This window comes from Schistocerca cancellata, chromosome 9 (assembly GCF_023864275.1).
Source record: "Schistocerca cancellata isolate TAMUIC-IGC-003103 chromosome 9, iqSchCanc2.1, whole genome shotgun sequence".
Classification (NCBI taxonomy): Eukaryota; Metazoa; Arthropoda; class Insecta; order Orthoptera; family Acrididae; genus Schistocerca; species Schistocerca cancellata.
In genome coordinates this window covers 350,290,529-350,306,802 of record NC_064634.1, presented here as the reverse complement: position 1 = coordinate 350,306,802, position 16,274 = coordinate 350,290,529, and the positions used below count along the sequence as shown (strand labels likewise).

The 16,274-nt window shown below is 44.9% G+C and overlaps 1 protein-coding gene across 1 annotated transcript in view; it reads left to right on the top strand.

Annotated features, from left to right (window-relative positions):
* Window positions 1-16,274, top strand: part of LOC126101407 (B lymphocyte-induced maturation protein 1 homolog) — an 89,661-nt gene that overhangs the window by 23,336 nt on the left and 50,051 nt on the right. The window contains exon 4 of the mRNA XM_049912070.1: window positions 324-535. Within this exon, the coding sequence (XP_049768027.1) occupies window positions 324-535 (212 nt within the window). The remainder of the gene's footprint in view (window positions 1-323; window positions 536-16,274) is intronic.

Sequence of the window (16,274 nt, the reverse complement as noted above, 5' to 3'; positions counted from 1 at the left end):
AAGCTCCGATTCATATTGCTGTTACTGATTCTCTACTCACAAAAACACTCGCTACCTTCTTTTATACTGGCAGGTACGCCTCTAGTGATATCTAGTGGCCAATTCCGCATTACACAGGGATTATAGATACCTTTTTTCTGACAGTGTAGGTGTAAGCAGGTACCTCGAGGGCCCTTGCCGGAAACCTCCACATCGCCATCACCACCATCAGCAGCGAGAAACAAACAAAAGTTGTCCCCCACCTCTGACAGGCATCTTGTTTGTGGTACAGGAGGAGCGCGACGGTGGCGGAGGCGGGGGCGGGAGTGGCGCCGGCGCCGGAGGCGGAGGCGGCGGGGGCGGCAGTAGCGTCCCCGTGTCGGCCGTCGTTGGCGCCGACCCCGCTTTTGACCCGAGCACCCTTCGAGAGGATGAGTTCGAGAAGCACGTGGTGTACATCGTGCCCGACGTCGCCACGGAGCCGGGCTGCCCCAACCGCGCGCAGGAGTCGCTGCCCCGCAACCTGGTGCTGCGACCCAGCCAGGCGCTCAGCGATGTGAGTACCAACCCAACATGTCTCTAGCTACTCTCTTAGTCTCGCCAGCAAGGGAGGCAGGTGAGTCCCACCGTGTGGTAAACCCAACGACGACAGACACACCGCTGCCGTCATGAACGTATGTCAATTAAGTCCTGAAAATCTGCACCCATCATGGACTTTTCTTGAACAGAACATTTCCGTACTAAGTACGGTATTATCGGAGTAAATACGACTTTGCTTCTTTCGAACTTTGGTCAGACTGTTAACGACGATATGGGCATACAAAATACACTACTGCCCATTAAAATTGCTACACAAAAAAAAAAAAAAATGCAGATGATAAACGGGTATTCATCGGACGAATATATTATACTAGAACTGACATATGATTACATTGTCACCCAATTTGGGTGCATAGATCCTGAGAGGTCAATACCCAGAACAACCACCTCTGGCCGTAATAAAGGCCTTGATACGCCTGGCCATTGAGTCAAACAGAGCTTGGACGGCGTGTACAGGTACAGCTGCCCATGCAGCTTCAACACGATTCTACAGTTCATCAAGAGTAGTAACTGGCGTATTGTAACGAACCAGTTGCTCGGCCACCATTGACCAGACGTTTTCAGTTGGTGAGAGATCTGGAGAATTTGCTCGGCAGGGCAGCAGTCGAACATTTTCTGTATCCAAAAAGGGCCGTACAGGACCTATAACAGGCGGTCCTGCATTACACTACTGAAATGTAGGGTTTCGCAGGGATCGAATGAAGGGTAGAGCCACGGGCCGTAACACATCTGAAATGTAACGTCCACTGTTCAAAGTCCCATCAATGCGAACAAGAGGTGACCGAGACGTATAACCAATGGCACCCCATACCATCACGCCGGGTGATACGCCAGCATGGCGAAGACGAATACACGCTTCCAATGTGCGTTCACCGTGATGTCACCAAACACGGATGCGACCATCATGATGCTGTAAACAGAACCTGGATTCATCTGAAAACATTCGTGCACCCAGGTCCGTCGCTGAGTACACCATCGCATGTGCTCCTGTCTGTGATGCAGCGTCAGGGGTACCGCAACCACGGTCTCCGAGCTGATAGTCCACGCTGCTGCAAACGTCGTCGAACTGTTCGCGCAGATGGTTGTTGTCTTGCAAACGTCCCCATCTGTTGACTCAGGGATCGAGACGTGGCTGCACGATCCGATACAGCCATGCGGATAAGATGCCTGTCATCTCGACTGCTAGTGATAAGAGGCCGTTGGGATCCAGCACGGCGTTCCGTATTACCCTCCTGTACCCACCGATTCCATATTCTGCTAACAGTCATTGGATCTCGACTAACGCAAGCAGCAATGCCGCAATACGATAAACCGCAATCGCGATAGGCTAAAATCCGACCTTTATCAAAGTCGGAAACGTGATGGTACGCATTTTTCCTTCTTACACGAGGCATCACAACAACGTTTCACCAGGCAACGCCGGTCAACTGCTGTTTGTGTATGAGAAAAAGTTTGGAAACTTTCCTCATGTCAGCACGTTGTAGGTGTCGCCACCGGCGCCCACCTTGTGTGAATGCTCTGAAAAGCTAATCATTAGCATATTTCAGCATCTTCTTCCTGTCATCTTAATTTCGCGTCTGTAGCACGTCATCTTCGTGGTGTAGCAATTTCAATGACCAGTAATGTAGGTTCACAAATATACGAATGGTTTGAAGATTTCTTAAGTAATAGGACTCAGTATGTTGTCCTCGACAGCCAATATTTGTCAGGGACGAGGAGATCGTGAGGAGTGCCCCAGGGAAGTATTCTCTACCTGTATAAATGATCTGACAGAAGAGGTGAGCAGCAGTGTGCTCTTGTTTGCTGATGATGCTGTGGTGTACGGGAAAATGTAGTCGTTGAGTGACTGTAGGAGGATACAAGATGACCTTAACAAAATTTCTGGTTGGTGTGATGACTAGCAGGTAGCTACAGCTGCAAAAGAATCTGTCAATGCAGACAAGTAGAATAAACAACCCGGTAATATTCGAATACAGCATCAGCGGTGTCAAGGCTGACACAGTCACGTTGCTTAAATATGTAGACGTAACGTTGCAAAGTGATGCGAAATGGAAAGAGCATGTAAGGACTGTAGTGGGGAAGGCGAATTGGCGACTTTGGGTTATTGGCAAAGTTTTAGGAACGTGTGGTTCATCTGTAAAGGAGACCACATGTAGAATACTACTGCGACCCACTCTTGAGTACTGCTGGAGTGGTTGAGTTCACCGCCAGTTCGGATTAAAGGAAGACAGTGAAGCAGTTCAGAGGCGGGCTGCTGCATTTGTTACAGGCAGACTCGATAAATACGCGAATATTGCGGAGATGCTTCAGGAACTGAAATGGAAATCCCAGGAGGGAAAGCGACTTTCTTTTAGAGCAACGGTATTTAGAGAAAAGGAATTTGAATCGGACTGCAGAACGATCCTACTGCCGCCAACGTAAAGTTTCGCGTAATGACTACAAATAATAAAAATTAGGGTTCGTACGGAGGTATATAGGCAGTCGTTTACCACTCGCTCAATTTGCGAGTGTAACAGGAACCTAAATGACCAGTAGTGATACAACGTAATCTCTGCCACGCACCATACATTGACTTGCGGAGTATCAATGTAGATACAGATCTAGGTGACCCTTATCCAGTCAATCAAAGAGGGACCAACAGTTTAACAAAGTTCAAATGTTCAAATGTGTGTGAAATCTTATGGGACTTAACTGCTAAGGTCATCAGTCCCTAAGCTTACCCACAACTTAACCTAAATTACCCTAAGGATAAACACACACACCCATGCCCGAGGGAGTACTCGAACCTCCGCCGGTACTAGCCGCACAGTCCATGACTGCAGCGCCTCAGACAGCTCTGCTAATCCCGCGCTGCAACTCCAAACAGCTGTGGAAAAATTTGGGTACTTTCATACTGGTAAATATTACCACAGGTGAAATATGTAACGACGGGTATAATCGTGGAAATGACGGAGGACTGAAGACCTTTGGATCCATAGCCTGGTATTTTATGACCAAGCTATCCAATATATCAGTAACGGAGTAGACACACTAAAAAGGAGAGAGTAGAATTTGAACTTCATTTGACGTTTTGGTCATTATAAAAGCACTGAGGAAGGAAATTGGTAGTGCCTTTTTTGAGAAACCACCGCAGTATTCGCCTTAAGTGATTTGGGGGAATCATGGAAGAGAGAAATCTGCATGAGTGGAAGAGGATTTGAACATAGTTTGAACATCGTCAGATGCGTCTGCCTTCCGGAACTAGTATAGTGGGCCCAGTCTAACACCCCTACGGTTGTGACGATTGTACCAAGCAGGGTGTGATGAGGAGGATCTGTCCACGCTCGACAGCGTCTAGAAAACGTTATTCACAACGAAAGATTTATTGATCAGAAATACAGGAATGTCTTCTCCAGGCGTCGGCAGCTCACTCGGGCCAGCAGTGTGCGGACCCAGTCAGCAGTAGCGGAGTCGTGTCACTCGGCAGTAGTGCCGCAACCATTACATCATGGGTGGTTTACTGACTCCCAGGCATCGCATCGGGCATGACTCTCGATGGACGGCAGCACACAGCACCCTCTGCGGGCTGATCTCTTAAGTGCTCTCGTTGAATGCGTCTACCCATGAGGCTCACCCTCCAGCCAAGCCCTTAGTACTAGGTCTATGTAGAGTTCGACCGTGGCCTCCAGATAGGAGACACAGGCTGGCAGCATCAGCGCCGCCTGCAGGAACGGGACAAACAGCATCAGTGGCTCCCCTCACGACGGCGGAAGGCGAACCGCTTCTTGGCCCTGCTGGGCAGGCCTTCAGTAGGCCAGCAGGAGGATGATGGTCTCTGCACCACATCAGTTACGACTCGGAAGTTGGCGCTGCAACTTACAGTTAGGTTACAGTGGCAGAGTGTTTCCAGCGAAAAGGGCGACTGCGTAAGTGATTATAGACGATTAGGCACGCAGAGGGTCGACTGATATAGCCTCCCCTGTATCACAGGATGGCTGCAAAATAGAGATTAGGAAAAAAATGGCTCTGAGCACTATGGGACTTAACATCTATGGTCATCAGTTCCCTAGAACTTAGAACTACTTAAACCTAACTAACCTAAGGACAGCACACAACACCCAGCCATCACGAGGCAGAGAAAATCCTTTACGCCGCCGGGAATCGAACCCGTGAACCCGGGCGTGGGAAGCGAGAACGCTACCGCACGACCACGAGATGCGGGCAGAGATTAGGAAAGGTGTAGTATTTACGCTTGATCTTTTATACACTCTACTATGCTGGGGGTAACACTGACGTCATATACAAGCGTTTTCTCGCAAGTCTGCCCTTCAGACTTCCGTAACTTGGTCTTTCATACACTCTTTTCTGTCGTATCAGTGTCAGAAAAATTACTGTTGCGTTATAACTGGGATTTCTTGTAACACTCTGCTCTGTCACCAGTATGACGACACTTGTCTGTTCACATTACGTCATTGTGCTTCATCTGCAAACTGGGCACTCGGCCGGTCCCGCTGGTTGCAATCACTTCCGTGTTCACCTCGACTTGCTCAACATTTCCTCGTAGCTAGCAGTTTGCCAGTCACTGACTCGGCCGGCTTCGTTCCTGGTGTCACCAATCAAGAGCTTCAACACATTTTTAGTGTTAGCCTGCGACGCATCTGATGATTTCATAGACCGACAGCAGTCATGAAATGATCATATGGCATCATTGTCAGGGAGACCCTACCCCGTCAGGGGCTGTTCGTATGTCTGGCGGATCTACTTCTGCTTGACGCCACTTCGCTGACTTGCACGTCTTTGTGAAGAAGACAAATGAGATAAAATGATAAGGACAATACAAACATCCAGGCCTCGAGCGAAGAAAATCTCCAACCCGGCCGAGAATCGAACCCGGTACCCTGAAGTCTAGAGGCATTGACGCTAACCGTGAGTCGCGGTCATAAAATAAAGAAAACAATTGCGATCATAGACTGTTTTCAGATCCACAAATTTTGAACATTAGGTCGCTGTATCGTAGGGTCATACTTCATAAAGTTCTGTTTGTCCATGTGAATTCTCGAGAAAAGCACGAAATGCTTAAATGCAAACAGCATGCACAAGCTTTGCAATTCAACAATGCACACGATCACCTCGTAATATTGCTCCCAACAGTCACAGCGTTATATATTTTTCCCAAGCAGTCTTCTTGGAAAATGTTCAAATGTGGATTCGGTCGAGGTCGAGAGCAATTGGGTGTTTCCATTTCGTTCTTAGCGCCAGAATATCCGCTATCAGAGTTGAAAGAAAGCCTGTGTGCTTAATTTAGTGGAAAAATGTCCCTCATTAAGACTATAATTACAAAACAGGGCTTTTGTCAACCGCCAAAAAAGTCTTCCGAAATTAGACTTGTTAGCTTAAGCTGAAGCGGTTAGTATTGGCCATGGTTTCGTTTCTGTTTGATTCTCATGAGGATGCACTATTCACAAAGACAATATTACTATCCGACTGATTATTGTCGCATCATTAGAGTTACGTGACAAAGTGGTAAACATCTGCTAGCGGCATAAGTATCTTCGTCTAGTTACATGGTCACCATGTGGTCACCATAGTTTATACTTATTTCTCTTTCACACTCAATAACCATATAAAGTATCGAGCTCATGGCGTTCACGATAGTCCAGGTGCGTTCTTTTAGACAGTGTTAATGATCGTTTTGATGAAGTGCAAGGTACATACGCGTATCCAGCTTAAGAAATAGCTTTTAGCTAAACATAGTCGTATTTTGCCAACAAAAACGAGAGATTAGACATACGTGGGTTAAAAGTGGGTTCTACAAGGTGATTCGTAATAGTGAGTATACCTTAGACACACGGAATCGTCAAAATCTATCACAGTTCTGTAATGTATCAGATAACAAAATGGCGTGGCATAACATCGGCAGGAAGATTTTAGTTCATTCTGCAAAAGCAGAGAATTTCTTCACAGTTTTCTTTAGTATTACCACAAGTAATGACGGATTATAAATCCTGGACGTTTATGTACACCTGGAAGTAAGCACACCAACAGCAGTTTACTAGCTACACTTACTTTTGGAACCCATACTTGGTAGTAATATGTCGAGAACAGTAGTTCTCGAAATCATAAAATCTGTATATCAGTTGCCTATTGTAGCACTAGGCGGAATATTTTGATGATAAACATAGGCTACTATGTTCCTAATTTTGAGATTCTTAAGTATTATTTTGCGTTGTTCATCTCCATTGTATGACTGCACAGCATATCGATTATGAACCGTCGCCATAAACAGACCTTCGATGCAATGTCAACACGCCGACAGATAACCATCATGCCACGTGTTGCCTGTGGTCATGCGATTATTGTTTCACTTCGCTCAACCTACCTACCTAGACTCAAAAACATATCATATCAGTATTAAGTTAACATTGTGTCAATACTTGAAACAAATTTTGTTTTGAATCTAGTCTGAGCATTTCTCCTTCCTACAACAATGCTCCTTCTCTTCTGATAGTCTTCACATTGTTCCCAATAATTCTGTATAAGTTATTTAGTAAAATGCACAAATCTGTCTTGAAGATGGAGACTTGTCTTCATTCGGCCACGGTAGCGTGGAGTTTAATATTTTCTTTAAATAAATAAGAAAAAGGCTTTAGGATAGGATAGGCTCTCCTGATCAGCTATGGAACCACACGCAACATTCTGCTAATGATAAAACTGTTTGTATGTTTAACTACGTTACTCACCTGCTATAGCGGCCTGTATAGCCTAACGCAGCTAATCCAAATACGCAGCAGTTCCGATATTCTTTAGGTGTAACTATTTAAAGTTGATGCCATCATTTTATATGGCATCAAGTCACTCCAATACGTCAGCGAAAAGAGTATCTTTGGTTTTATCTAACATGGAATTAAATGTGATTTAGACACAGCAGACAGATTCTTTGATATTCATATTAACATTCACCGGAATTAACTGTTGCATTGCAGAGATGGAAATGCGGTTGAAATCATCTCAGTAAGAAATGCTGTGGCATTAATAAATATTACAGTAGCGTAATTTGCGAACAAAAGGTCGTGCCAATACCATCATAGTTAATAGAGCTATGATAGTAATTTTTAAAATATCGGTTAAAATAGAATGATGACCTCTTTAGCTGATGTTTAAGGGAAAACAGATTAGTTTCACTCGACGCGTATACATTTAAAAACGGAAACCGCACCGCGCTACATTTACTCTTAAGATATGGAGACAGTAGAAACTTTAGATGTCCGCAATGCGTTTTGCGCATTGCTGGCATGGAACGCGGAAAACGCAATGCATATATCTCTGGTCTGAGAAATCTCCTTCTAAACAGAACACGTTTTAAATTTCTTTATTAGAGCTTGTATTATTCCGCTCGAAATGCACAAACGCCTCTCCAACGACATTTTGAGAGTTAATTTAATTGCTCGCGTTCTCTTATTTACACCGAAAAATAATCAAATAAAAGGCTCTTCTTAATAAGAATTGCCGAGTTTTTAATATGCTTCTCCGGCAAAACAGAGCCAGGGAATAAATATTTCTTGAAAGCTACAGAGCATTGGCTTTCGCAGAAAACAGCTGCCAACGAACCCGTCTCGGCCATCAACTTTCAGATTCCTGGTGCAGCGAGACGAGAAACTAGTAAGCGACAGGCGCCGCTGCCAACGACCTGAAATAATTTCAAGAGTTCCTGCCACGTTCCGTACGTGTGTGTGTGTGTGGGGGGGGGGGGGGGGGGGGCGGCACGCATTTCGCCTTCTTCCTTCTCCTGTGTGTACTGTGGAAGGTGGAAGACGAGAACCTGATGATTAGCGGGGGGAGGAAGACGCGGGGAAGAGGAAAACGAAGAGATCTTGTTCCATTAAGAAAGCAAAGCACATCCGCACCAGCGACGATTGCCTAGAAGAAAGGTAAACACCGTTGAACAGTTCCTCTACTATTTTGTACAAGGCGTTTTCTGTATGTGAATCCGGCTGACCCGCTTGGTGCTGACGTAACTTAACGGTGACCTGTAATTGTGGCCGCATGGACGCTCCACTTCGCTGATCGCGTGGCGCACACCCCCTTTGATCCCGTGCAGTACGTGGATGATTCAAAAACTAGAGGCACTTATACTAAAACGTAAAAATCGCCTTACGTGTATGGCCACCAGTGAAATGGTTCCCAGAAGGACATACTCTCTAAAACACAATTCTATAACGAACCTACACTTCATTCATTGATACTGTCACCTAACATATGATTAAATCTATTTTCGCCTTGTAGTAGAAAGAACTAAGTGTGGTGAAATTTGCTGAAAAATGCTGGTACAGCTCTGGAATATCCACATCACAGGAGGCTCACCTAAACAACATCTACTATAAGTATAAACTTACAGTTAGTAGCGCAATATGATACATAATACTAACGTAAGAAGTTGCTGCGTATGCACCAAACTAGGTCCGTATTTTACTGATACTTGCTTTCAGTATTCCCCCCCCCCTCACCCCCCACTTCTACCTCCATCGACTAAATTGCGTAGGAATGCTGAAATCAGAGCAGAGAGATTACATCAGGTACAGAGGCGTGCAGATAATCATCTTTTTCTCGCATCATACTCGAATGCAATAAAACGTAGAGTGGCTAATATTTGTTAAAATTTGAGTCGTCGTGGTTGGTATAATATGCACTCGGACGAACGCGGTACAGTGGTTTATGAAATATGTAGATACGGATCTGTGTGTAAAAGCATAAATTAAACCATCCCACTCTAAAGACTCAACAAGGGAGTAACAGTTACCTAACGTACAATCAAAACATTAGAAGAATGGGAACTCACACCAGATCGCTGCTGTGAGGGTTTTTTGAACAAATCCAATTGGAGGATTTTTATAATTTTTAATTATAAATTTCTAAGTATAATATTCATGTAAAATTTCAAGCCCAATATCTCATCGAAATTTATTTGTGAACCAAAATTTATTGAGTTTATAGAAATAACTGTACAAAATTTTATAACTGTAGCCTTCATAGATTCTGAGAAAAACGTACATAAACCTTAAACAACATAATTTTCAGAAAATGCAATTTAAGATTCAGCCTAACCTTTTTTTTTTTTTTCTTGTGTCACCTCTTTAGAAGGCCCCAGATTTGCACCCATGCTAATTTTCCCTTTCTTCTTTTCTGGTTTCTTTTTTTCTGTCTTCTTTCCTTTACCAGGACTTCAGTTGATTTTTCAGCTGCAGAGAGCAGCTGTAAATCTATTTTATTCAAAATGTCTTGAGTGAAATTTCCTATCTTAAAACCAGTTCTCTGTAATATCATCACCCTACGCTCCCATCATTAAATAAAAGAACTAATTCATAAGTTGCAATTTTGACAACTGTGGCAGATGGAAATGTGGTTTTAAGGCATCATTTCCATATGAGTGTATTTAAAGACTCATTTGGATTTTGGATATTGTTTCTAAGATAAAGAACAGATGATCTAGAAAAGCAAATATACCACAGCCTTCTAGATGTATCACGTGCAAATTTTCTTGAAAGTAATCCACGGAATCGTTGCTCACTGGGCGAATAGTGAAGTGTTGCTTCAAAAAGTGGGCGTGGCATTAACGTTAGTACAGCATTTAACTATTTTTCAGACATTTCGGATGCGATTTCATCATTTATACTTTTGGTTCAAAAATGGTTCAAATGGCTCTGAGCACTATGGGACTTAACTGCTGTGGTCATCAGTTCCCCAGAACTTAGAACAACTTAAACCTAACTAACCTAAGGACATCACACACATCCATGCCCGAGGCAGGATTCGAACCTGCGACCGTAGAGGTCGCGCTGTTCCAGACTGTAGCGCCTAGAACCGCTCGGCCACTAAGGCCGGCGCTATACTTTTGGGACTTATTATCCATGTGTTCTACAAATACATAAAGAAGAAATTGAAAACTGACATTTTCGGTCAATTTCATGATATTCCCCCCTTAAGCGATTTAGGAAAATTACTAAATGTTTAAATGAAGATGATGAGACAGGGACTTGAACTGGCATCCTCTCGATTACGATTCCACTGTGTTCCTTCTGCACACCCGCGCTAGGCATCACGTATTCGGGAGGAGTTAGTATCAAGTTCCTGTCCAGCCATCCCGATTTAAGTCCAATGCGGGCGCCGCAAACAACATGGGATGACTGCCGGCATAGTCACTTCAAGTTGCTCATCTTTCGTGCACTGTTTTTAATGACCTTAATGTCGATGAGACTTTCTGTCCTCTGAACAACGTCTAATTAAAACGTAGCGTGGTAGTATTACACTACTGGCCATTACAATTGCTGCACCAAGAAGAAATACAGATGATAAACAGGTATTCATTGGACAAATATATTATACTAGAACTGACATGTGATTACATTTTCACGCAATTTGGGTGCATAGATCCTGACAAATCAGTACCCAGAACAACCACCTCTGGCCGTAATAACGGCCTTGATACGCCTGGGCATTGAGTCAAACAGAGCTTGGATGGCGTGTACAGGTACAACTGCCCATGTAGCTTCAACACGATACCACAGTTCATCAAGAGTAGACACTGGCATATTGTGACGAGCGGATGCGATCATCATGATGCAGTAAACAGAACCTTGATTCATCCGAAAAAAATGACGTTTTTCCATTCGTGCACCCAGGTTCGGCGTTGAGTACACCATAGCAGGCGCTCCTGTCTGTGATCCAGTGTCAAGGGTAACCGCAGCCATGGTCTCAGAACTGACAGTCCACGCTGCTGCAAACGCCGTCCAACTGTTCGTGCAGATGGTTGTTGTCTTGCAAACGTCCCCATCTGTTCGAGATCGAGACGTGGCTGCACGATCCGTTACAGCCATGCAGATAAGATGCCTGTCATCTCGACTGCTAGTGATACGAGGCCGTTGGGATCCAGCACGGCGTTCAGTATTACCCTCCTGAACCCACCGACTCCATATTCTGATAAGTCATTGGATCTCGACCAACGCGAGCAGCAATGCCGCGATACGATAAACCGCAATCGCGATAGGCTACAATCCGACCTTTACCATAGTCGGAAACGTGATGGTACGCATTTCTCCTCCTTACACGAGGCATCACAACAACGTTTCACCAGGCAACGCCGGTCAACTGCTGTTTGCGTATGGGAAATCGGTTGGAAACTTTCCTCATGTCAGCACGTTGTAGGTGTCGCCACCGGTGCCAACCTTGTGTGAATGCTCTGAAAAGCTAATCATTTGCATATCACAGCATCTTCTTCCTGTCGGTTAAATTTCGCGTCTGTAGCACGTCATCTTCGTGGTGTAGTAATTTTAATGGCCAGTAGTGTAGTAGGATACTATAAAAGCGATTTATGTATGAAATGACTGCAGATAGCATGAGGTCAAAATTGCACTAACATTATAGACTGCCGCAGGGCTACACATTACGCGGGGTGAAGTGTCCAGATATCCATCAAGAGGTAAAACCAGACGTCGAATCGCTGCAAACGATCTATTGAAGTTACGTCCGTACGGGACGCTGGCGCTAGATTGACAGTGCAGACACTGTCGTACGAATTCAAATAGAGACATTAATCAGTGGAGGACATCTGTGTAGGGCATTTTGCGCAGTCGTGACAGGATCTGATTTCTGCCCAAATGACATGAATCGATTTTTATAGAGCGTTATGCACGCGGGCTGTTGACATTACCGCGTAAGGCCCACATTTGGCTTAATTTACCTTGCGTTTGTGTTATTCAGATGGGAGTAGATTAGGCACAACTGATATGGCTTTAGAGATCGGCGACTCCCAGCCACGAGCGCCGAATCGGCCTGCAACTTGAATGAAAGCGGGCATTTACTGAGCGCCACGGTGAATAAATAAGCTAGAATAAAAATTTTAGCCCAACAAAACAAATACGCTCCAAAACAAGAAAATGATGCTCCAAGAAATATCCGAGTGGGGTGGAAATTTTTAGATTCGGAAAAAATAGGTGATTTATTCAAGAGAAAGTGATCGCAAATTAAGCAGTTCAGTAACGCAATGGTCCACCTGTGGCCTTTCGTCAAGCAGATTTCGATTTGGCATTGACTGATAGAGTTGTTGGATGTCCTCCCGAGAAATAGGTTGCCAAATTTTGTCCAATTGACACATTAGAACTTCAAAATCCCGAGATGGTTGGAGGGCCCTGTTCGTAAGGCTCCAAAGTTTCTCAGTAGGAGTGAGTCCTGGCGACCTTGTTGGACAAGATAGGGTTTGGCAGACACGAAGACATTCAATAGGAAATCGAGCGGTGCGCGGGCGGTTGTTATATTGCTGAAATGTAAGCCCAGGTTGACTAGCCATGAAGGGCAATAAAACGGAGACTAGAATATCGTCGACGTATCGCTTTCCTGTAAGGGTACCGTGGATGAGAGCCTAAGGGGTCCTGCTATAAAAATAAATAAATAAATAAAACACTGCTGTCGTGAATATCATTCCCGACTGTCGGACGGTATGGCGAGCGATAATCAGGTTAGCATCCCAGCACTGTCCGGGGCGTCTGCAGCACGTCTTCGGTCTGGAATTTCATTGACTGGAGTAAAATTGTCGTCACTGATGAGTCCCGCTTCGAACTGAGCCCCTGATGACCAGCGAAAACGTTTCTGACGGACCCCCAGAAAGTGGTCGGATAGCAGCCTGACAACCAATAGCAATGGTCTGGGGTGTCATTTCTTTTTATAGTGGAGCCTCTTTGGATGTTATCAGCAGACCCTTACAGCACAGCGGGACGTTGACAATATTCTACGCCCCGTTTTGTTGCCCTTCATGGCAAGCAATCCTGGGTTTACATTTCAACAAGATAATGCCCGCCCACATAAGGCCAAAGTTTTTTCTGCTCGTCTTAGTGCTTGCCAAATCCTACTTTGGCCAGCAAGGTTACCGGAGCATTATTGGCAGGGCCCTCAAACCATCTCAGGGCTCTGATAATTTAACTCAGCAGTTGGACAGAATTTGGCACGGTGTCCTTTAAGAGGACATCCAACGACTCTATCAGTCAATGCCAAGCCAAATTGCTGTTTTCGTATGTGCAAAGGTGGACCAACGCGTTATCAACTCGCTCAGTTTGTGAAGCTCTTTCTCTTGAATAAATTATTCAATTTTTCTGAAATTGTAATCATTTGTTTGCCTGCACATGCACATCACATCCACCGAATTCCGTCCCATTTGGATAATTTCTTCGCGGCGCGTCGCTTTTTTTTTCTTTGTATCAACGAAATTAGTTCTGGATGATGTTCCTGGGCGTAGGTTCTTATGCTCAATATGTGCCTCAAAGCGTCGTCTACAGCTGCACGAATTCGTGGTTGCCATCCGCGTTAACAATACCATTTCGCTACCCGTTTATACGACTGACATAATTGTCAAGTGTGATTATTTTAGAACAGCTTCCTGGCTGGACTTCAAGCAAGTATCACTGTAGAATTATCCTGGATTTCGCACAGAACATTCATGGAAGGTAGGGTAAGTAGAAATTGCATTCAACCAGCTCTCCTCACTTTTCTGATAAAAAAAAACTGGACATCACAGCTTCTTCTGACAGGTTTTAGAGACCTTCAGGTCAAGCGCCTGCTTCCTGAGGTGAGCTTACGACCTTGCTCCCGCCGGGTGTCCTGCGTGATGGGTCCGACAGAATATGCCGGACAGGTAAGCGCAGTTGGTGCCTTTTCTGGCGGGAGGTCAGAACAAAAGCACTTGCTGCGCGTTTCTGCTGCTGCCGCCATAATCTAAATTCCCTCACCTTTCATCATTTTCCTTCCATATCGATGGCCACCTGTGTGACTGCGGGACTGCAGACAGTGCCCTGCCCCCTTTCCCCATAGATTGTCCGCTCCCCTCAGCGTTCCGCAGGGGGCGCTACATCACCGCCGACATGTGGCGGAAAGCTGAACTAAAATTCACGGCCAGCGGCGCTCTAGCCGGCGAAATCACCTCCGGTTTGCGGTCGTTCGTGGGAGTCCCAGAACTGGCCAATAGCAGGCCGGGCTCTCGCCAATAGAGCAACGCGGCGACGTTTTGTCTGGGCCGCGATCGTCACACTTCCTGCCGGCGTCTAAATCGATGGCAGGCTTCATATCAGCACTTTTTGCTGCTTCTGCCAATGGGATACCGCTCCGCAGCTTCCAAACAGAATCGACCCTGAGATAATGGTCACTGCGCCACACTGCCAGTATCAGCTGCAAAAGGCTGGGCAGAGAACCCTAGTCATGAGAATTGCAGACGTCATTAACACCTGTCGACAACGTGATCGTAAGTGACATGTTCAGCTATGGGGGATGAAATCAGAGGAGACTTTGGCGAATGAAACTGATATTTCTCTACGACTGAGTTATGAATGAATGGCTGGATCGATACTCGAGCCACGCTACTCCTGAACGACAGACAGTCCCCTCCGCCCATCCTAAATAAGTTCCACCGCTCAGCATTCCGTTGAACATTTCTTTGGCAGTAAACAGAACAATCCGTTTTTCTCGTCTACACAACTAATACCATGCCTCTGTTTCTCAAGAAGGCGTATGTAGAGAAACAAAATGTACTTCACAAACATAGATGCAACTAATGACTTTCATGTCCATCAAGCTGATTAGATAAACACGTAACCATCAATTTTGGTCACATTGGTGAAGACGAAACTTTAAATCGCACACTGGCACTTCGCATAAGAAAACATTTAAACAGGAAGAATAACCAGTACTCCAGTAGCAATGTAGCGGCGCCTTGAATGCTACCGCCATGCAGCACCGCTACTCAGCCGCTGCTAGAGTACTGTCTGTTCCTGTTTTACTTTCTCTGTTAATACATATCGATAAATCGAATATCGCACCAGACTAATTTGGGACCGCTCTATCGAATGGGCACGTAAAATTCCGCTTTAAAAATCGTTTTGTTTGTAATGGGAAAAAACAGACGCTTTCCGTCGACAATGGGCGTCGCGTGAAAGACGTGATGAGCGTTGAGCATTATTTACCCACGTCAGCTGCACGTTACAAAAATGTAATTGCAAATATTTGTCAAAATACCGTTGGAAATCCTCCTGACGAATCTTAGAAGGGACACCTTGTTGCTATGTGCTAGCCATTTACAGGTTTTTTTCTGTGAAAATGGTAATTTTTATGTCAGTCAAGAATGCTTCTGTACTACACAGACAGTTTTTAAGGAGAAACGTCTTACATTTGCATTTCAAAATACTTCTGCCGTCACTCACATTTTATTTCCATAGGTAGGTTGTCAAATGTTTTTATAGCCGCGTATTTCTCGCCTTTCTGTGTCAAAGTTAGATCCATTAATGGGTAATGAGGAACGTTTTTTCTTCTTTCAGTGTTATGCTTACGAGTATCTTAAACTCAGATGGACTGTTACCAGTTTCGTAAGTGAAGAAATGCACTGTGGCACTGTGTTTAATTTTTCCAGCTGCATAAAGAAATGTCTGCAAGATGCACGTGTGTGAACCCCACGTACAATTCTTGTACAATGAGTATTTTCCGCCTTTGTGAAAAGTTACACCAGAATATTATCTCAATGAGATAGCTAAGCATTTCGACCGGCCTGTATGGCCGTGCGGTTCTAGGCGCTTCAGTCTGGAACCGCGTGACCGCTGCGGTCGCAGGTTCGAATCCTGCCTCGGGCATGGATGTGTGTGATGTCCTTAGGTTAGTTAGGTTTAAGTAGTTCTAAGTTCTAGGGG